The following is a 21,907-nucleotide window of genomic DNA, read 5'->3' on the forward strand; positions in this document are numbered from 1 at the left end:
GCGACCAACAGCTCCTTATGTTCCTTTTCTTCGTCAGGCTTACTTTCTAGAGCGCAGGCGCAAAAACTTTTTACCGCGTGGAGCGCCTAAACCACGGGTTCGCTAGAAACTTAAGCGGAATCGTGCAGTTTCGCACCGCGTTCTGGGCGGTTTCCTCCTTTGACTTTACATGCGGACGCTAGCGTGTCTCGTTACGTGTCAGTACGAAGGGGAGACAAGCCTCAACCGGCGACCTTTTTAAGACACAGCCGTGAGATTGCCTCTTCTAAGATACGCAATAATTAAAACAAAACCATTGTTCTTCCGCAACGTTTTGATACGCGATGCCCCTGATGACACAATGCATTGGATGTGTACACCCCAAAATAATATTTGGAAGATTCCCTCCCACGCAAAAAAATAATTAAAAATCATGCTCCTTAGGGTTGGGGTCTCCTGTTTAAATTGAAGGGGTCTGACTTTTGCGATTGCAAACCCGATTGCAAAACCTTTTTAGTGAACTGTAAGCTCTAGGAGCCTTTTTTTGCTGAAGACTGGGCTTTTAAAATCTTTAAATAACTAACTGCACAGTACTTGCTTCAACCCCAATAGGGTGTAAATTCTGTTGAACTCAGTGGGTCATTCCTCGGTGTTAATATGTGTAAGATCACATTTCAGTAAATGCATTACTTGTTTTTCTAACTAGGTATTATTTCTAGCACTGGAACTTATTGGACAGCAGAATCTATGTGGATATAATACTGCATATTGGGAAAGCAGGTCTTGGTGTTTGGGAAGTAGAAGGTGTAAAACTTCAATGTACTTGGGTAGGTTAAGAATTAAGAAATTTTGGGATCAAACAAGGTTAAATATCTCAACCTGAATTATGTGTTAAGACATGAAAGAGGGTTCGTTCTTTAATTCACTTAACAGCATCTTTGGGAAAGAATTCACTGTATTCAAACACACTTCAAACTTGTCTCCTAATAATAATAGAAAAATATACTCGCAAACCAAGAAAAAAAATGAAGGTTTCTATTTTTTTAATCAACTTTAATATGTCATTTGTAAACCTACTTTGCTGCAGTGACAATGACAATCATACTTGGCATATTTAATTGTTTGTCCTTTAGTAACTAAATGGGTTCCACTCAGTTTTTGAAAATCCTGAAAATGGAAGGAAAAATATTATAGTTCAGATTTTCCTTCAGTTTTAAGACACTAAAGGTGATATCCAACTATGTTGCACACAGAGTAGACCCAGTGAAATTAATGGAGTAACTTAACCCTGGTTATTTCAGTGGGTATACTCTGAGAAGGCCTAAGAGTGCAATCGTACAAGCTTACTCAAAAGAGAGAGCCCCACTGTTTTCAATGGAACTTACTTCCAGGAAAATAACACAGGATTACAGATGTGATGTTATATCTCTCTCTGTTTATATAATTTTGATATGTAATGCTGAAAATTGCAACATGAGATTACAGATAATGATCCAAAGGAACTTAAAGTGCTTTGTTTTGTCTTATGCCATTAACAGAATTAAGTATGTTTTTGACTCTTCTATGGAAATCAGTGAAAGATAAGTGCTTAACTTTGGACTGTGTCCAATACAATACAACCACATATAATATGCTATATTTTCTTAAAACATCTGAATAAAAATGATAATTATTTAAACATTTACAGTCTGCCTTATATTAAACGAAAGTAGTTTATGACAGTGGTGTTCGGGGAACAGATGGCATTAAAAACCTTAGTTGGCCTGATAAGGGAAGAGCATTACCCTTTTGGGAGCAAAATTTGGACCCCGGTCTCCAGTTGCTGATCCTTATTTAGGGCAATATATTTTGACTTACCCCCTGAATCCACATTTTTGGGAAAAATGAACACCACCCTTGCCTGTGGAAACATAAAGAAAGTGCTCACTTAATGCTTCCCCGCTTGAAAATGTAACTACTGGCCATGTAAGTTCGGGGAGTGAGACAGACAGCAGAGAGTAAAGTTACTGCCCAAGACTGAATCAATACCCACAAGTACGCAGGGCTAACAGCACTGAGGACTAGACTAGATGTTACAGGCAAATGCAGGCAATATAATCTCAAATATTCTTTTTTTTTTTTAAACAGGAAACAGCAAGTGCAGAAGGTTCAGTCCCCCTTCCTCTATTTTCCCTAGTCCAATTGTCCTCCTGGCAGCATCTTTTCCTGTTTAAAACGGCTGTCATGGTACTGCTATGTGGAAGTATATGGCTACTATGGGTTTAATGGGCAACTTCAGGCAACATAATCGTAGGTGCATTTTTCATGAAATACACGTGAACAGTAACAGAACAAATGCAGGCATATTATCCACCTGATAGTTGAAGCCTAAAATTTATGTGATGGTACTGGGACTCAACATGTTGGAAGGTATGCATAACTGTCCCAATACCCTTGTGAGCAAAAATTATGAGAATAGGATTTTTGTGCTCTGGAGGGCCCCCAAATATTAGCAGATGGGAGCTGTAGTTAGGTGGTGGCCACATGTCCCTAATAACTAATAGTTTGGGTCGGAAAAGAGCTTTTTATTATTTTATAAGTAACACTTCAAGATTATGTTTACCTGTCTATACAAGTTGTATGTAAACGAAGACATTTGTAAGTTTGATAATAATGTGAGAACTTTCAGAACCCTCCTCCTCTTGAACGTGAAATATATATGAAGTTTACCTCAGCTTTCTGGTATTCATTCTGAACTTCTTAATTAAATCTTCCAAATCCTGGTTTCTTTTCTCTAAACTGCCAGTAAGAGACAATTTCACCGATTGGTACATTTGTTTCAGTTATATGCAATTTATAAAGATAATAGGCTGTGTACTAAGTCACACATTTACTTGGAAATAAGTCCAATTGATGTCAATGCGATTGGCTTCCAAGAAAAATAAAAAATGTTTCGAGACTTGGGATGCAAATACACTGTTAAAAAAACAGGCAGCTAAAATTCTTGGTTTGTAGTTAGATTTGCAGTTTCACTTTTTCAATCCAAAAAGAGTTTATTCATATGTGTATGAAATTTGTATCTGAAATAATAATGGAATTGTCATAATTTTGATTTCTTACCCACCCTTTCCTAAAGGCTGAAAGCAACATCACATTTAAAAAATGATCACCCACCAAACCCCAATATAAAATATAAACTACAGTACTGCACTAAATGTATGAAAACTCCAAATGCGTGTCTTGGAAGCCGGTCTACAGAAGAAGGTGTTGCAACACTTCCTGAAAGTCATTTAGGTTCAAGTTTCAAAGATTCCCCAAGAGAAGTGAGTTTGGGACAGTCCTAAGATCACCTCTACATGCCTCCACTGTTTCAATTTAATGCTGCAGATTGTACATGTATAAAGTTCACTTTCCCCCTAAGCTTCTTAATTTGCTTGCAACCACTCACAAAATACCTGACTTTGCCACTTTCTTCTGGGTAGGAAGAAATAAGCCTGACTGTACTGAAATTAACGAATAACTCCCATTTACTATTTACTATTTATTTATCAGTCAGAATTTGTATGTCTTCATATAACATAAACTTCTCTGGCAGTTTAACAAATAAATAAATATAGAAGCCACGTAAAGGCAAAATAAGGCACAAAACCACAAAATCAAAAGCAGCATAAAGAAAACAAAAATGAAACCACATCCCCAAAGTTAAAACACAGATTTAAAAACTGAGAGGCTCTTCCTGTGTGTTCTCTGGTTCTTTCTCTGTCATAAAGCTCCCTTAGTGTGGGGCACTTTTGTGTGAGAGAAGGAATAGGGCAATTATCTTTTTGTCACACAAAATCACCTGAGGATGACGTGCAATGTGACCCAGGACAGTGTGGCTAAGGGGAAGTCCTGAGGGACAATTATTCTGTCTGTTATGTTTCTTCCTGTCACTCAATCCCAAAATCAACCCCTGGCCATTGCTTATGTGACTGCAGGCAGAGGGGCCTAGAGAGCGACCTTTGGCCCTCAGGCCTGAGGTTTCCAACCCTCCAATAAGGGGAAATGGCCTGCTTATTCTGCTTCTTCCATTTTGTTTTCCCCTGACACTACGCGACACTTGTTTTCGTCCCTGTGGGATTCCAGACCCCCCATTTGAGAGGTTAATAAAATTCCAAAACAGTGGCAGAATTAAAAAGGGGGGGGGGAGTGTTGATCTATCTGTGGCTCTTCTTTGGTGAAAAGCACCCCTTTCTTACTGATGCTTCCTTACATATGGATGCCATGCCATGCATCATTTGCCACTGAAAATAGCGGTGTTGTCAGGTATGAACCTGGAACAGACTAAGCCCTGAGATTGCATCTATAGGCTGCTTTCACACCAAAACAGCCCAAGTTAATTTGCAACCCCAGAGAACATTGAGCTGAACACACTTCCTCCTCAAGAATCAGAGCAGCTATTTGATTTAGCTAGGGAGCTAACATGTCTCTCTAGTGGCTGCCAAAACTGTATCAAATGGGTGCAGCCATGTGCTTTAATATCAGCCCAGTATTTGGTTCAAGAGTTGCTAATCTGAAGTGGCTCTATAAAATACTGCAGTGCTAAAACACCTGATTACATGCAGTCTAACCAAGTACCAGTAAGTGCATGAAACCAAGTACAAGATTTCATTTAGGTTTCACTCAGTTTTCCAAGTGCAGGAATTGTCTCTTAACTATGTGTTTCTGGAACATATACAACAGAAAAGAATCCAGCAGCAGTGCTATACCTACTCAGATATTTCTGAATTGGCTTGTTCAAGCCTTTTGTCAGCACATTCAATAATTTCCTCATATGATGTCACCTTTTAAAATAAAACCAGAAAATGATTTAGCATAGCACAAAAGAGAAAACAGCCAGTGAAATCTCCATTAAAGCATAATATTATCACATCTTTGTATATGATATTTTATTGTGAGTTGCCTTGAGTACACTTGTAAATCCTGCCTTTTTGCAACATTATAGCAATACATAAATATCAGCATTATCACTGATCTATGGAACTTCATCCACATGAGCACTGCATACAGAAAGCTATTGTTTTTTAAAAAAATCACTGCATATAATCCCAGTGAATCCACTGGGGTAATTAAATAAGTTAAATGGGCTGGAGGTGGATCTTACAGGTATGTTTACACTATCACTCTGCACTATGGCAAGGGTGGAGCACATATGATCCTGCAAGTGAACCGCATCTCTCCAAAAAGAGATTTTTACAGTCTGCATCTTTGCTATTCTTTTTGTAATGGAAACAAGTTCTTTCCTTTTAAGTTATTTGGAACATTTTATTCTTTATTTTATTGCCAATAGATGGAGAGTTGCTTGCTGTTACTTCTGAAAACTCTGTGAGTAAAATCTTTGCAAAGCTAAGTATCTGTGATTTATTCTAGCCTAAGCATTTTCGTGGGGAATGTTTGTTTAAAGGTGGATGAAGCCAGATGTAAATCTAACCAAGTTTTAATGTGCTTGGAGCTTTGTTTCAGGGAAGTCAGTAGCTCAGTAAAGAGCTTCCAGACACATCTGGCCATGGTCGGGAGCAGAATGCTGGACAAGATGAACCTGCACCCGATCTAGCAAAGGAGTTAGTACCAGTTAACTATGTTTTGAAAGTGAATCAAGTTTTTCAACCTTGTCAGAGTAACATCAGCTCATGCTCATACCTTGCATGTCAAGCTGCCCAAGTCCTTCTGAAGCTCGACAATTTCTCCAGTGAGCTTCTTGCATACTTCTTCTTTGGATGCCAAATTAGCTTCCAGTGCTTTAATCTTTCCAAATAAAGAATGTCTCATTAAAATTAATGGATATAACTTGGCCAGGTTGACTAATTTTAATGGGTCTACTCTGAGTAAAATGTCATTGAATACCACCCATTATTTTTGTGTTCTCCAAAGTGCTTAGCACATTACTAGTGCTAGCCATGCTCAGCCATGTCAACACCAACTATTTTTTCCTGGGATACATCCTGGGAACAGCTGGTACAATCAACACATCATCCCAGGAGTGTGCCCACTTCCATTTTTTTTTCCTTGGGAAAGTTAATGCTTCTTTAATGAAGTAATGGATTAAGACAAGAAAGGGAATTGCCCCATACAAACATGTGCTTATAGGGCAATTTGTTTCATCCAGAAACTATTTTGTGTGGAAGTGCCTCTAGAAGTGCACCCAGGAGCTATTCCAAGCAAACTTCTCTTGGCTCTTTGCTTATAGAATCATAGAACTGTAAAGTTGGAAGGTGTCACGAGGATAATCTAGTCCAACCCCCTGCAATGCAGGAATATACAGCTGTCCCACATGGGGATTGAAGCCATGACCGTGGTGTTATCAGCATCACACACTAACCAATGGAGCTATCCATTATGAGGGCTAATTCTTTTGTTGCTTCTTTTGGGCTAAAACTGATTCCTTTACACAACCATGAGGGGGCAACCATCAGGCATGTAACAGAATCGGGAATAGAATTCCCATGGATGTCTTCTGAAAACCTTCCAAGGATTTAAGTCATGCCAACGATAACAGGAATCCCAGTTTTCTGGAAATGGAAGCAGTTTCAAGGAAATTATTCCTGAGCCCTCTTTCTTTCATATCTACTCACCTCAGCTTGGAGCTCATCAGTTTGCTTGTGGTATTCACTCAGTTTTGTTCTCAGAAGATCAGGCAGGTCTCCGCCATTTTCTGATTCCTCTTCGCCAGCTTCTGTAGCCTGTGAATAAATACCCATTCAGAACAAGGCGTTAGCTTTTAACAGCGTGACCCTATTATGTTTACTTGGTAGTAAGTCCTGCTTACTCCATAATAAGTCTGTTTAGGAATGTAACCTGTATTTGCTACTTTTCTTAGCAATAGTAGGCCTTTATTATGTATACATAGCAATTCTGCAGTATTTACCTCATGGTTCAGGTCGTCGTCGTCCCCCCCCCCCCCCCAGTAAGTATATAGGACTGCAGCCATATTAATGGAACTTATTGTTTTAAATTATTGCTCCATAATACAGGAAATTCAATTCTCCTCCTGATTTTCTTTTAATTTCTGTTCTTTTTCATAACATTGAACTCACCTCAGTATCAGGGTCTTCAGACACTTTCTCATTAATTATCAACTCCCTCATGGCTGCTATGTTTTCCTTGTGCTTCCTCAACTAAATATTTATGGTGATGAATTATAGGCAAGAGAGAGGGAAAGGAAAAATTGAACATATTTCATTCAGTTGTGTTTTGCTTCTCCCCAGACTTTCTGATACATATATCCCAAAGCAAAACTGACATATTCAAGAAGCAGTAAATTTTATTCATGTTAAATCACTATCCATCTTGCTATGGCACATTAATTGATCCCAGCAGACTGCTCCTGTACTTGTGGTGATGCATGTACTTCAGTTTATCGCTTATTTTGTGAGAAATATGGCGATTGATGGTTGAAATGTATTGTTTTTGTCCGCATGACAGAATGCAGAGGATCCTTATGAAGTTCACCTGCCATTGCACAGCATTCTCATGAACAAGACTCAGACGTACAGATCAACCTCCCATCGAGAATATCTGTATCTGCCCTGAATTCATAAGAGGCACTTTATGGATTTATATCTTTTCTATTGTATGCAGACCACAGAGCTTTCTCAGAACATAACTATCAATCTCAGAGTGGCTCCAAGGAGCACACCACAAGCCGTCGCTGCCATTGCTACAGCGGCAGCAGCAGCAGGTGATGCATTTCTCGGAAGCTGAATCTGCTGCCCTGGTGGATCCTGCTGCCTGAGGTGGTTGCCTCACATTACCTCATGAATGGGCCGGCCCTGCAGAGGGGGCATCTGGTGAAGAGCCTCGAGTGATGAACACAGGGTCCAGATATATTCAGATTAGGGGTAGCATTCTGTTAGATATCGGAGTCCTGAGCCATATACACTGTAGAGCTTTGCAGGTTAAAACTGTTCCTGTCAGCAGTCTTGCCACTATATTCTGCACCAGCTGCAGTTTCCAAGCTGTCTTATGGTTTTATTATTCTTTATTAGATTTATATACCTTTCATCAAAAGATCTCAGGGCGGTTCACAAAGCAAAAATACAAAGTCTCACATACAGCACATTTAGAAGTTAATTAGCTATTTTGACATGAGGGTTAAGGATGACAGGAGTAAAAACAAAATAAAAATTTCTTTCCAGTAGCACCTTAGAGACCAACTAAGTAAATGGACTTCCATTTCATGCGGCTCAATGTGGTGCCTTCCATAGTTCCAGTTACAGATGGGTAGCCGTGTTGGTCTCTAAGGTGCTACTGGAAAGAATTCTTTATTTTGTTTTGACTATGGCAGACCAACACGGCTACCCACCTGTAACTGATGACAGGAATGTTCTTGCAGCTGCAAACACAAAAGCAGGATGTAACCGGGAGGGAAAACAACCAGTGCCCCTACCTCTTTCTCCAAGCTTTTCTTTTTAAATAACAGGCGCTGCATTTTCCCCTTCACTTCAATAACAGTTTCACTTTCCGTGGAACATTCAGCAATTGCCTGATTATCTGTGTCCTATCAAACAACAGTGACATAAAACGAACATTGTTTAAACTCCAAATGGACGCCAAGAAGTTTCCTAAGAATTAATGCATCACTTGTAATAAAGTGAATTTCTAAACATGATGGTTGTAGAGCAGCAATTCCCCGATTATGTGCTGGAGAGGAAGCCGTTGTACTGTGAGAAAACGGTTTGCACGTTTCAAGAAATAAATCAATCCAAATAATTCAAGTTCGACGCCACAGGAAGCTGTTCTGCACACAAATCGCTCCCCTGGTCTTGCCTCCTTCCTGGTAGGACACATGGCTAGATGCTCATGCAGAAACAGACAAAATTGGCTCTTTTGAGTAAAGTGATTCTTACTAATAGACTAAAGGGATGCCCACTCCTGCATTTACTGGACACATGAAGGAGTAGTGGGAATGCAACTACTGGCCACATCCCTCCCAAATCATTGAGCATTGACATTAACCAGAAATGGGACATACATGTGTACGCCTGTATGCGTGTTCAACTGACCAGCTGTCCTGGACAATCAGGGCTCATGATTGCACAGAGAAGCCCGACACAATTGGTCCTGCGCAGGGTCCCCTTTTTTTAATGCAGAAAAGACACAGCTGCTGGAGAGGCATGGCCAGCAGGCATGTTAAGTTCAGGGGAGGATAGCCAGTGAGGGCCTTCCTTGTATTCCCCTCAAGCATTCACTGAATGCTTGAAGGAATTTGTAGGGACACCCCTTTTAAAAAAATAAGCCCTTTTGTGGGTAAAGATGAAGCGCAGCTCACAGTCTGAATCAGAGTTGAAGTTTGCCTCAGGTATTGGAAATTTAGGTAATAGGTAAAACAACAACAACAACAACAACAGGGGAAAGCTTGTAAACATCACTGAAGACAGCAGGGAAATAAAAGGGTGTGATTCAGAGAAAAGGAGGCACATTTCAGCCATTGGTTTCAACAGAAGAGTTTTATTGAGTAGTGAATTTGCTCCGTAGCAAACAATTTTAGGATGGCTTAACACACACACACACACACACACAACCAAGGCGATACTGGGTAGCTATTTCCATCGGGGAGAAGCAGGTGGTCGTTCTTTCCCCATTGCTTTTCAAGAGTTGCTCACTTATCAGTTGTTTGTTTCCTTAGTATACTTCCAGATGTACTTGACCTGGCAATCCACATGTGGATTATGGTGATCCCCATTCTGACTACTGGCAATCCAAACCAACTAGCAAGATATACACAACGGACACACCAACCATTATGCATAACCAGCAATGGCAACTCTAACCTTAACAGGTGAGAGTGCACCTCTTTGTAGAAGTTCTTGTCTCACTTCCTGCTTAGTGCTACTAGTGCTAGGGGACGCAACTCTCTAGAACAGGGGTCAGCAAACTTTTTCAGCAGTGGGCCGGTCCACTGTTCCTCAGACCTTGTGGGGGGCCGGACTATATTTTGAAAAAAAATATATGAACAAATTCCTATGCCCCACAAATAACCCAGATGCATTTTAAATAAAAGCACACATTCTACTCATGTAAAAACACCAGGCGGGCCCCACAAATAACCCAGAGATGCATTTTAAATAAAAGGACACATTCTACTCATGTAAAAACACGCTGATTCCCGGACCGCCTGCGGGCCGGATTTAGAAGGCGATTGAGCCACATCCAGCCCCCGGGACTTAGTTTGGGGACCCCTGCTCTAGAAGCACTCTGAGGAGTTACATAAATCCACATAACCCGATGGAAAAGCACTTCCTATTTTCCACTGATTCCTACATGAGACTGAAGAATGTAGCCACATGTGAACCAGAATGCATATTCCTTGGAAGGAATCAGATTCATTGACTGCTGAGGCATGGGTGGTCTACCATGTAAGGAACACTATTTCCTATAGAGAAATGCTACTGAACATTACAACACGGTACAACATGGCACTCTTCTTAACCAAGTATCTCCAACAGAACTCAAGAGTTGTTACTCAGTTTGCTTCGAGCTGTGATTCCATTCTTTTCAGAGTTGGAAAAAATTCTTACTCAGCTGGTTTAGAACAGGGATTTGATGTTTCCTGAAGTTTTTTTTTAATATATAAAGAAAGATGGCAAAATGTCAGGATGCACCCTGCCATTTGAATATGTCACCAAAGTCGCTAATAAGCAGCTATGCTCTGCATTAACAAATACTTCTCCTTGTTTAGTCCTGTGGGGAAATGTGAATTGTAAAGACTTTCCCATACACTTGACTTTGATGCTCATGGAAATTTAACGTAGGCTATTGTTTTGTGTACTATATTACTTTGCCTATACCATTTCAGGCAAAATAATACGCTACACATTTGAAGAAAGTACCATACGCGGCACTAACAAAGATACCTTGTCATGATTGCCTGAACTAGCCCTCTGCCTGCAAAGGTATTTTCATAATAATGAGGGATGGAACCTTGACATTTACAAAGCACAAAAAGTTAGTGGGTAGTATACAAAAAGGATGGGGAAACTCACAAGTACACATGCAGACATTTAATTAAAACCTAAGTGTATACCTTGCTAGTTATTTGTTCAAAGTGCACCACTGGCCGCATAGAGAGCAGGAGGAGATAACCGGGTGTTTCCTATGTGATCCATAGGTGTCCAACTTTTTTAAATCGGGAGGCACATTTAAACGTACCACAATCACTGCATAGGCACTATCCAAGGACTCAAGGAAGAGCACACAACAAAACACAAAAGTGGTCAGTACTGTTTCTGTCTGATGTACTTGTGTGAACAAAATCATGGTTGGTTTGGGCAGGCTACCCCTGCAGGCCACTGTTCAAGGCATTTCCCTTCTGCCATTCTGTTTCCCACCCTCTCTGAACCCCTGCAACAAAACAAAACAACCCAGGCAGAGAATGTTGCATTTGTGTCATGTCTGATAGTTAATGATTTAGGAGCCAGAGAAGTGCTACTTCCTAAATAGTAACATCCATGTGATCTGCCTGCATAATGGTGATGGAAGAAAAGCTGGAGGGAAGGGAAATATAATAAAGACTGATTTGTTTTACTGGCAGAGTTGAAAGATCCTTTATTTCAATCTTGTTGGAAATATACAGTACAGTGTATACTGGGTGACGGGCCGCTCTGGATGGACCATAGAATTCATGTTTTAGGTGCTATCAAGGTGGCTATTGAAAAGGGCTGTGGTATTTTGCATTACCTGGCAGGTAAGTAATCCTTCTGCAAGAGCCAGAAGACTGCAGATTTTTGACAAGAGGTGAGATGCTTTCTGGACATAAGGAGAGTTGAAATGGTCTTCTTCACTGTGGAGATCTCTGATGGACAAAGCTGAATGCATTGACTTCATGTTCTGTTTTGACAGAGGATACAGTGAGATACATTAGATTATAATAAAATAAATGAGAAAACAGGTTGAACATAGAATATCGGCAGTGTAAACCTATTAAAAAGCATTATGGAAGCAAAATATATTATGGGGTTTTGATTGCCTACAGCAGGCTTCCTCAATCTCGGCCCTCCAGATGTTTTGAGACTACAATTCCCATCATCCTCTGACCACTGGTCCTGCTAGCTAGGGATCATGGGAGTTGTAGGCCAAAAACATCAAAAGGGCCGAGGTTGAGGAAGCCTGGCCTACAGCTATGATTGAGGGTGGGGGGGAACTTAAGCTTAAAACTTGTGTTTCCTCCTACCCTAAGTTCAATGTTTTATTTAAAACAAACACCAGAACAAGAAAAACATATATAAAGATCTCTGCAATAAGTCTTTTTTTTTACAACAAGCTACTCCAAAATCATTGCCATCTTTTGTCCAACTGCTGCTACTGTTCATAATTGTATGAACATTTCCAAAAGTACGTTTTGCTTAAAAGTAAACATTCCAGGAACGTAAAAAGACATTCCAGTTTAAATGCACGTTTGTGAATTTTTAAAAGAGAAAACAGGCTAATATCTCATCCTTCTTCTTTTTTTTGCTTTCTTTTAAAATGGAATGTACCGTACTTCTTACTACTTCCATTTGGAAAAGCGTGCAATTTTGACAGAAACTGAAGGCTGAAAGCACTCCACACGTGCACTCAGACAAAAATTCAAAATAGTAAATGATAAAGCTCAGGGGTGTTGCCCTTAATGGTATAAAACTGAGTATACCAAAAGAAACCTTCCCAGAATGTGCATGCTCCACTCGATTATTTCTTCTTTCTTTCTCAACTCTTCCCTCTTTAATCCAAGTTCATATCTGAGAATCTGGATCATTTGGGAATGCAGCTGCTCCTAATATGAAGAGAGTGCAAGAACATCAGCTTAGGTTATTTGTATATCCCTGAAAACAAACACTCATAATTTGTCAATCTTCACATTCACAGTTACTGTTAGGAACCAAACTAGATGTGACCTGGGGGGGGGGGGGGACCTCTCCACAACAGAGAATAAAAGCAGGTTTGTGTTGTACCTGAATTTTCCCTATGGCCAACATCCTTCTGTAATTTTTGCTCACAACTAAGTCCCATTCTGTAAAGGTTCCTTTCCAATGTTATTTAAACATTTCCTGTTTTCTAGTCCCATTCATTTCATTGCCTTTTGTTGGTGACACTTGGGGAATTAAGTTATAAATAGTCTCTTGACTACTCTAATGTTAGTTTCTGATCCTGGAGTGAGGAAGGCTTTAATTTCCCTGCACTGGAATAATGAGAGGAAATCAGTAATTAACCTTTCTCTTGTGACACTGTGGCCATTCAGACATGTTTAATGGGGCGATTCATTACTGATCTTGGCAATTAACAGGAAGCAACTAAGTACAACAAACAGATACAAAACTGTTAACTTAACGTACAAGAACTCTGAAGGAAAAAAAAACTTAATATGCTTTGACCAATTGCCCACATTAACACTGCATTTGTATTTGATTAAAAAAAACCAAAACAAAGATCAGATCTGGGAAGGAAAACCAAGGACGGTGCAGAAAACACTGGACTGCAATCATAGCTGGATGATAATGGCAACATTAATTGGATCTCTGTGAGTGAACAAAGGATGATAATTCCATAGGAAAGGGCTGGAGTGGAAGCATCTGTAATTTTGAGCAAAGAGCAAATCAAGACCATCAACATTTTGGAATACCTACTTCTCAAATTAGCAGCGTACTTCCACTAGATCTGATCCTGTAACAGGAACAGGACGGAGTGGGGAATCTTGTCATGGAATGGAGTGAGAAAGAGAAAGCCTGTTTGCTCCTTTAAGTACCGGTATGTGCAAACCTTTAAAAACACACACACAAAAACTACGCGCTACTCAATGATTTCGAGATAGCCTTGTATACCTTCAGCGTTTGTGGCTCTCTAATTTGTCTGCACTGCTCTTTCCACCTGGCAGACTCCAGCTGCAAGAAGCGATTCTCCTCTCTGTTCTTTGCCATCTCCTGCTGCAGCCCACTCGTCTCTGTTCTGAATGCACAGACCTGCTGTTGCATTTTCTCCATCTCGGCCCGCTCGCTCTCAAATTCCGCCTGCAGGAGTTTAATCTGAGCAAGCAGCTTATTGTATCTGCAGCCCAGCCCCTCCCTTTCTGCCAGCCTCTCGTCCTTCTGCCTCTGCAGTTCTGCCTCCAAGGACAAGGAACGCTTCTGAGCGTCCTCACTTTCTCCCCTCAGTTTGTGCAGAGCCGACATGGTGCTGCTGGCTTCACGCTCCAATTTTTGCACGACGCGATTCAGCTCTTGTATCTCTTGCTCCTTCTTGCGGAGAGCGCAGTCCAGCTCCTTACACTGAGCCATACACTTGACCTTCTCTTCTACCTCTGCCTGGTGCTTTTCTTGAAGAACTCTGTAGTCTGCACTGAGCTTTTCCAACTGCAGCACCAGAGCTTTCTTCTCAGACCCAAAGTCCTGGAGATCATCCTTAGTTTTTCCTGAGGCTCCCATCATGCACTTCGGGCACCCCTCTGCCTCTTCCTTCTTTCCTGTGACTTTGCTCATTGCTTCTATGAGATCAGCAGTGTTCTCCTTCAGCTTCCTAATGGTGTCAATAAAGTCGTGCTTCATGAAAAAGTCCACCTCCTGCTCTTTAAACCTTTTCGCCAAAGAAACATCACAATGATAAAGGTCCAATACTTGGATCTGTTGCCTCTTTTGGCCTTGCTCTAGTGCCTGGATGATATTTTTCAAATCCGCATCTCCTTCCTCAAGAAGGAGTTTCTCAATTTCTTTGGTCTTCTCAGAAAATATATTGCCATACTGAAGACCCAAGATATGGGGCAGGTGCTTCTGCTGATCCAGCTCTAAGTCCTTCATGACCTTGCTGAAGTCCATATCGCCTTCTTGAAGCAGCAACTGCTTTGGACAAAATTCTGGGGTGTTCCAGAGTTTGTCTGAAGCTCCATAAGGACTCAAGCAGCAGCTCTTTGTTGAATGGGTTGGGGAAAGAGCTTTGTCGCCTCTGTCCCCTTGTATACCTTCTTCTGCCATGAAGGAGGACTTCTCTGGACGGAGAGGTGAAGGCTCAGTGTTATGCTCTCCTTCGGACATATTTTCAACCTGCATTGAAACAGATCACGTGATAAGCAAAGATTTAAGTCAAAACGTCATGGGTGAAAAGTAATTTCTATGAGATCTGCTTTCTGTAACAAGCGGACTGGCGTACTGTAAACTGTTGTAGATGCTACTTGCCCTCGCACACTTCTTAGTTTCGTCTACCAAGGTATGCAAGCTGGGCAATTGTACAGACTGTTTGTGGTGGACATGATCTAAAGTCAAACAGATTCATACTTAATTTCTTGGCAGTGCCTTAGTACTAATAGGTGCGTCACACATGTTTCACACATCATAATTTAGACCTGGGATGGGGAATGTTTCTCCCCTGGGTGCTTGCTGCCTTGACTTACAACACATGAAGGTGTTTTGCAGAGTCAGTCTATCAGGGCTGTCTTAAGCATATCCGGCGCCGTGGTGCAAAGCTCCCTCCGCTCCCCTCCCGTTTCCCAGAGTTTTTTTTAGGGAGGACGGCGCTGTTGGCGGGGCTGGAGGAGGCGGGCAGCGGTTGGAGGGCAGCTCCTCCAGCGGGGAAGAGGTGGAGGCTGGACGTGTCACCTCCTGGCTCAGCTGGCCGCTTCGTGCCACGGTGGCCACGGCAGCTTGAGGCTCTGGGTGCAGCGCTGCTTCGGCACAGCATGGCGGAGGCAGCAAGCTGATGCCGGGAGGTGCCGCGTCCAGCCTCCATCTCTTCCCTGGCACCCTCCAGAACTTGGTTCCCTGGCGTCCCACGCCACTAGCCTCTATGGGTAAGATGCCCCTGCAGTCTATTAATCCATTTAGTGCAGTATTGTCTACTCCGACTGTCAATGGCTCGTCAAGGTTTCAAACATAGTTCTTTCCAAGCCCTGCTTCCTGACATCCTTTTGCAGGGGGGATTTTAAGTGGGATTGAAACTGAGACTTTCTGAATGCAAATCATGCCCTCTGCTATTAAACTACAGCCACAACCCAATCATGTGTACATGACTCCACCGAAAGCCATAATATTTGATGTGATCATCTGTGGTGTCACATCAGCTATTGCTCACTTGTACTTTCAAGTCATCAAGTGATGAACGTCAATATAGAACCAATTCTCATTAAAATTAGATCAAACTAGGATTTATTTATCTTTTTACTGATAAAGCTGATTGATGCATTATGATAGTACTGCCACTTCTCATGGTTGCTTTTTCTATGATCAATTCTACAATATTTATTGTGTTATATATTTTAAAATCTTACATTTTCTGGTAGAAGTGTGCTATCGTCCACTTTCTCTTCACTGATACAACATGCTATATTGCTCTTGAGACATTCTTTTAAATGTCTGTTTGACTGCACCAGAGTGCGAATGTAATCTAGGTTTTCATCCACAGCATTTGGCAAAACCGTGAGCTCAGAGTCCTGGAAATATTTCATTGATCCATTGTGGTGTCCAGTCTCCATCTGTCAACAAGAGGGATTCAAAGCTGGTTCATTGTATCGGAATGAAAATATACTACTACAACCATATCTTTGCCAGACACAAAGCTCTAAGTCAAAAAAATTACAGTCAAACCTCCGTTTTCAAACGTCTCGGCTGCCAAAGGATTCAGAAGCCAAACGATGAAAACCCAGAAGTGAATGCTTCCATTTTCAAATGTGCCCCGGAAGTCAAACAGCTTCTGCGGCACATTTTTCCATTTTCACCATTCACTTTGCCGACGGCCCTTTGATTTTTGGTTTTTGAACGTTTCAGAAGTTGAACGGACTTCCAGAACGGATTACGTTCAAAAACCGAGGTTCCACTGTACGTACATCCCGTATTTCTCACTATAAAAGATCACAGAAAGAGTACAGTGCTTGGACATCATGGAAAGGGGTGAAATCTGACAGCATCCTTTGAAAAGGGTAGTTAGGGTATCTACTTTTTTGGACTTGGGAATTGACAACACCACCCTTCCCATTTACAGCACAGCTAAAGGAAGGCGTACCGTATCTCCTTCATCTGATGCTTTTTCAATCGCATTTGAGCCATTCCATTGGACAATTAAGTCTTCATTAGCCGCACACACATCTGTCTTCAATAAAGAACCTGTGGGCTGTGTGAGAAAACTTGACACAATGGGCGATTCCTTAACAATGCAGTCCAATAAGGACTCTCCCATGATAGGCACATCTGATGTTTCCACCAGTAACTCCTCTGCTTGGCTGGCAGTTTCAGTTACGACTTCCTGTGAATCTTCTGGATCAGATTCTTTCCCCGTTCTGTACCATTCCTCCTCCCAACCCGGCACCCTGCACTGTTGCTCTAATTCTCCTTGGTCCAATAATCCCTCGTTGGATTCCTTCCACTCAGTGATAAAGGAGGAATCTTTCATTATAGGGCAAGTTCTTAGCGTGCTCAATGGCGACATTTGTTTCTCTGAAGCATCTTCAAAATCTGCACGATTAAAACAAAAAATACTGTCAAATTCACTGAGAGAACTGGTTGTACTTTTCAGGTGTGCAGGATTAAAGCTGGTTCTCCTGCTCTCTGTAAGGCAGGTTCTAAAGTGAGACAGCAGTTTGAAATCCTCAGTCCAGTGATTTAATCCAATATTGCCTCTCATCTTTTGGGGGGACCCCATTTGTGATTTTATTTTATTTTTTTAAAAAAGAATAGTGCTAGGTTGAGCAATGTGGACTAGTAACACATTACTGAGGCTTTGCAGTGCTAGTGCCTCTTTAATTAGAAGCTTTTTCACAGCTTGTACAATTGTAATTTTTTCCTTTCCAGGAAAGGATGCACCATTACTGAATTGTCCTTAATTGGCCTTTTAATTGCTCTAATTGCATTTCCTGCCGAAGAAGGATAATTACTGGTTTTCTCTTTGGATCCAGAACAATTGCTTTTTGCTTTTTTTAATTCAACCTTTCATGAGCCAAACTGATGGGCAGTTAAGGGGCAATTTGGAGACTACGCTGAAAGACACTATAATATAGGACACTATACAGTACTAGGATCTTGGTTGTGAGGAGATATATTGCCAAGTAAGATGGTGGTATTATTTGGGTTGCCAACAGCAATCTTACTGTAAGGACGTTCAGTGCTTGCTCATGAGTAAAGCGCCAGACGCAGAACTTCTAAAACTAAGTTCTTTATTGTGCACAGCTATATACAGTGGAGCAAAAGATCAAACGTCCATCTCATCCCTCTGCAGAGTCCAGGAATGACCCCTTCCTGTTCTTTGTCCAGCAAAAGAGGCGAGGGATTCTGAACCCCCGCCTCCCCCTTCTGCGTCCTTCCGGCCTGCGCCCTCGGAGCGTGGGAACCTGACCCTGTCCCCCACTTTCCCCTTGGCGTTGAGGCTCTGCGATCCTGTCAGAGCCCCTGCACCGCCTTCCTGCCTCCGACTCCCCCTCCCCACTGGAGGAATGGGAGCTTCCGGCAAAGGAGGGGGAGGACGAGCTGGTGAAATGCACCGGAGGTTCCCTATACTGCAAACGCTCCCGCGATCCCGCCGATTGCGGGGAGGGGGGTTTCCTGACACTTACATTAGATGCTCAAGCTACTCTTGCCAACAGGAGGACTATCTTAACAGAGCAATGCTTTTCAATCATTTTTTGAGACAGTCCAGTCCAGCACAGTGGTACATATCAGGAATTTTTACATGACCAAGCCTCATCTCTTGTATTAGCCATGCTAATAATCACTGTCATTTATAAAAGTATATTTCCATAACCAAAAGTGCTCGTGTACCTGAGGTGCCATGTGAAAGACGGGATCAGGCTAGTCATTCAAGAGTTCAAGCACCTATTGCTTCATTTGATATAGTTAAAAAAGGCACATACCAAATGTGAAATCTTCAAACATCAGCTCAGAATGATGGTCTTCTTTGTAGAGTGTGCAGTCAAGTCCACTTTTCCTCATTGAATCCTGCACTTCATTCTGGAATATTTTTTTTTAAGAGTCATTAATAACCTTTGCAACTGAGGTTTAGGACATCAGGACGTTAACAGCAATAAAATGAGCTGCCCTTGAAAACTGTTGAGAATCTTCAACTAGTTCATAACGCACCGACCAGATTTATTTATTTTTTTAAAACTTTATTAAATCATACACACGCACACACAATTACATAAAATACATACATAATAAATACATAATAATAAATAAACAACGGCAGAAGTTGAGAGTAAAGCAGGTGTGAAGAGTCACTGAGAGGGAAAAAGTGGCAGTTTTAAACAATGGCAGAGGTTTGGGTGGAGTGATCAGGGCGTGACACTGAGAGGAGTGTGGAAGCTTGAAACAAAGTTTGAGTACAGCAAGAAAGAAGATGTTTTGCTGCATTATCCTTTTGATGTCAGCTTCTGAGTTGTACTCATCTCTGCTATTTCTACTGGTTAAAAGTTATTTGTTTTTCAACCAAACCAAACCAAACCAAACCCAGTGTTACATCCCTGCTTTAATCAAATCTCTGTTGTTGTTTAAAACCACCATTTTCATCTCAGTGAGCCTTCACCCCCGCTTTACTCAAACTTGAGACCTGCTCAGTTGGTTTTCATACATGTGCCCCCCCTTCTCCTCCCCTCATAGGCTTCTAGCATATCAAGGGCAATAATTGTGGCTACAGCCCAAACAACTACATTCCTAAGCTGCCAGTAGAGACTACAAGCAATGATTCAAAGAGCACATACTTGGGAGATCTCTGAAGATGTGCTGCAGCTTTCTAGGTCCAAATAAATGTTGCTGGTGGAAACAGGGTTTACTACTTCACTCATGATAGTTAAAGGCTCCCAGGTGCAAAAAAAAAAAATCCTCTTCTGATGTGCCGATTCCTAAAGAAACATAAGATTATTTTCAGCACCTTACACATGGTTAAAGCATCATACACAGCCTAAAAGCTATTAAATGTCTACTAAGGCATAAAACAAAGCAGAGGCGATTTTACGATTGCACAACTGGTTCATTTGCACTGGGCTGTGCCACCACAACAATGCAGGACAGACAGACGTAATTAGAAATCAACCAAACCAAAGGTTTAAAAAGGAGAGGGACTGTTTTAAAGAGTACCTGGAAAAACATTGTTCTTAAACAAAATATTTGATGTGTTTAGACTAAAGTTTGCAAAGTAAATAACAGATAGATAGCATATATTATGTAAAAGAAGTGAAATAAGGAAAACAACGCAGTTAAAAAGACAAAAGAAATAAGAACCCACAATAAGGTGGAGGGAAGTCACTTGTGAAGAAGTATTGATTTATTTTGGTTTGCATTCATGTATAAGTTAACTTATCTTGAAGAAAGAATGGAAAATGTATATAATTAATCAATGTAAAACTCAATAAAGAATTATTATTTTTTTAAAAAAAATGCAGAACAGAGTGCAAGAAGTAGGGGGAATTTTAGCGCTGCACAGGGCACCGCTGACATTTGAGAGCCCAAAGTCCACCACTAAACAAAGCCTCCGAAATAAAAGCATGTCTTAATCTTGCTAGGACTATCACCATGCAGGCCCTTTTTAAGTCAGGGAGGAGGCATACTAAGCTTGCCACATGAAGACTGGGCTTGCCACATAAAGACTGGCATTGCTGCAGCATTGCCAAGTTCTCCCTTCCTTGAATCTCACTAACTTGAGCTCCGCAGTCATAAGTGGAAAGACCAAGCATGTGGTGGTAGAGTCCTTTTGCCATGACAGCATTAGCAAACAATGGTGACAGCATCTTCCGGGGTCCTTGCGTTCCTCGCTGCCAAATTGCAAACAGTTAGCAGACTCCGGCAATGAGGAAGGAAGTGGCAGTTCCATTCAAAACTACCAGCAGAGAGGAGAGCAAAGCCAATTAAGGGTGGTTCTCTTTCTTCTCTCTGGTGACAGAATCCAGTTGGGAAGGAGAAAAGGCACTCTACAAATTATCCAGGCATTCTGGAACACAGGGCATCATATTAAATACCAGACACAAAATGTGCAGTTCTGCGAAAAATGTGCCTGCATAGTTCAACATTCAAGCCATGGAAAAGTTATGTTATCTGACAAGAAAAACACACCGATTACAATGATTCCTCTTATGTGAAGCTTGAATTTAGCAGGGCATTAGTGCTGGCAGTGTAGAAATGTTCTGAAAATAAATCTCTTTTCTCTCTCTTATGCCTGCAGAGTTTCTGACAAGAGGAGTGATAGATATCCGTTATATTTTGCCATCACAAGGATTCTGTTACTTTTCTTACTATTTATTCTTTACATATCATTGAGCTTAGGGTGTGTGTGTGTGTGTAAATGTCATCTAGCCTTTCCATAACTTTCCCTCTCCCTTTTAGCCGTCTTATCGAGGGAGCTTTAAATGCCAAATTGCTCACAGTTTTCCGGATCCATGGAGATCGCCCCAGGTTTCCCTCGAGAGGAGTCTGCAACTTGCTTCCTCGATGCCCCGATCTCCTCTGAAGGGGCTGTTGACAGTTTCTTGTTCGTAAAAGCGCACGTGGCCAAAGGCGCGCCAACGTCACAAAGAATCTTAAGCCCCCGCAGCCGCTCTATTTGCAGAGAGGAGAGCGCGCAGTTTTAAGAATAAACACACCGCATTTCTCCCGCTGGGCATAATGTATGCAAGCGCAACCCGATCCTCTTTATGCTTCCTTGGAAGTCCTCAAGTTAGGCTCTCTCTTCCCCGCCCCGCCCCATGTGTAAAGTGTGCAAACCTACTGAACTCCGAGAAAACGTGGAAAGGTCCAAGCTGTCAGTTCCGGAAAAATAACGAAGCATGGGATCCTTTGCCAGTCCCTGTGCTCAGACGAGCCGCCTAGGATCGACACAGGGCTCTGGATGCCGAGAAAGGGTAGAGAGACCGACCATATAGTGGAATAATAACAACATACAAACGAGCCTGGCGCATCTAAGTTCAACATCCTGGTCTCACAGTGGCCAACTGGATGCCTGCGGCAAACCAGCAGTCTTAAGATTTCAGGGCGGT

The 21,907-nt window shown here is 41.6% G+C and overlaps 1 protein-coding gene across 5 annotated transcripts; it reads right to left on the reverse strand.

The window, feature by feature from the left end:
• Positions 1–1,005: 1,005 nt before the first annotated feature.
• CAGE1 (cancer antigen 1) lies at positions 1,006–19,808 on the reverse strand. Of its 5 annotated transcripts, XM_033154523.1 has the most exons (15): positions 19,640–19,807; positions 18,794–18,890; positions 16,954–17,402; positions 16,223–16,426; positions 13,791–15,002; positions 12,623–12,745; positions 11,674–11,823; positions 8,384–8,494; positions 7,032–7,112; positions 6,570–6,677; positions 5,638–5,742; positions 4,711–4,781; positions 2,689–2,757; positions 1,837–1,879; positions 1,006–1,146 (listed from the first exon to the last, which is right to left on the reverse strand). In XM_033154523.1, the coding sequence occupies exons 1-15, from the start codon at positions 19,721–19,723 to the stop codon at positions 1,033–1,035; spliced, it is 3,021 nt and encodes a 1,006-aa protein (XP_033010414.1). In that variant the 5' UTR covers positions 19,724–19,807; the 3' UTR covers positions 1,006–1,032. The 5 variants fall into 5 exon arrangements, with proteins under 5 accessions (XP_033010414.1, XP_033010415.1, XP_033010416.1 ...); XM_033154524.1 differs by lacking the exon at positions 7,032–7,112 and having other exon boundaries at positions 19,640–19,808; XM_033154525.1 differs by lacking the exon at positions 5,638–5,742 and having other exon boundaries at positions 19,640–19,808.
• Positions 19,809–21,907: the final 2,099 nt, after the last annotated feature.

Source organism: Lacerta agilis, chromosome 7, assembly GCF_009819535.1.
Source record: "Lacerta agilis isolate rLacAgi1 chromosome 7, rLacAgi1.pri, whole genome shotgun sequence".
In the NCBI taxonomy this organism is placed as follows: Eukaryota; Metazoa; Chordata; class Lepidosauria; order Squamata; family Lacertidae; genus Lacerta; species Lacerta agilis.

Coding starts and splice junctions, on each gene's coding strand:
- CAGE1 (XM_033154523.1), bottom strand. CDS start 19,723: ATGAGTGAAGTAGTAAACCCTGTTTCCACCAGCAACATTTATTTGGAC. Junction 16,427..16,953: donor CATCAGATGAAGGAGATACG/GTACGCCTTCCT, acceptor TCTTGTTGACAG/ATGGAGACTGGACACCACAA. Junction 4,782..5,637: donor TGGGCAGCTTGACATGCAAG/GTATGAGCATGA, acceptor TTATTTTAAAAG/GTGACATCATATGAGGAAAT.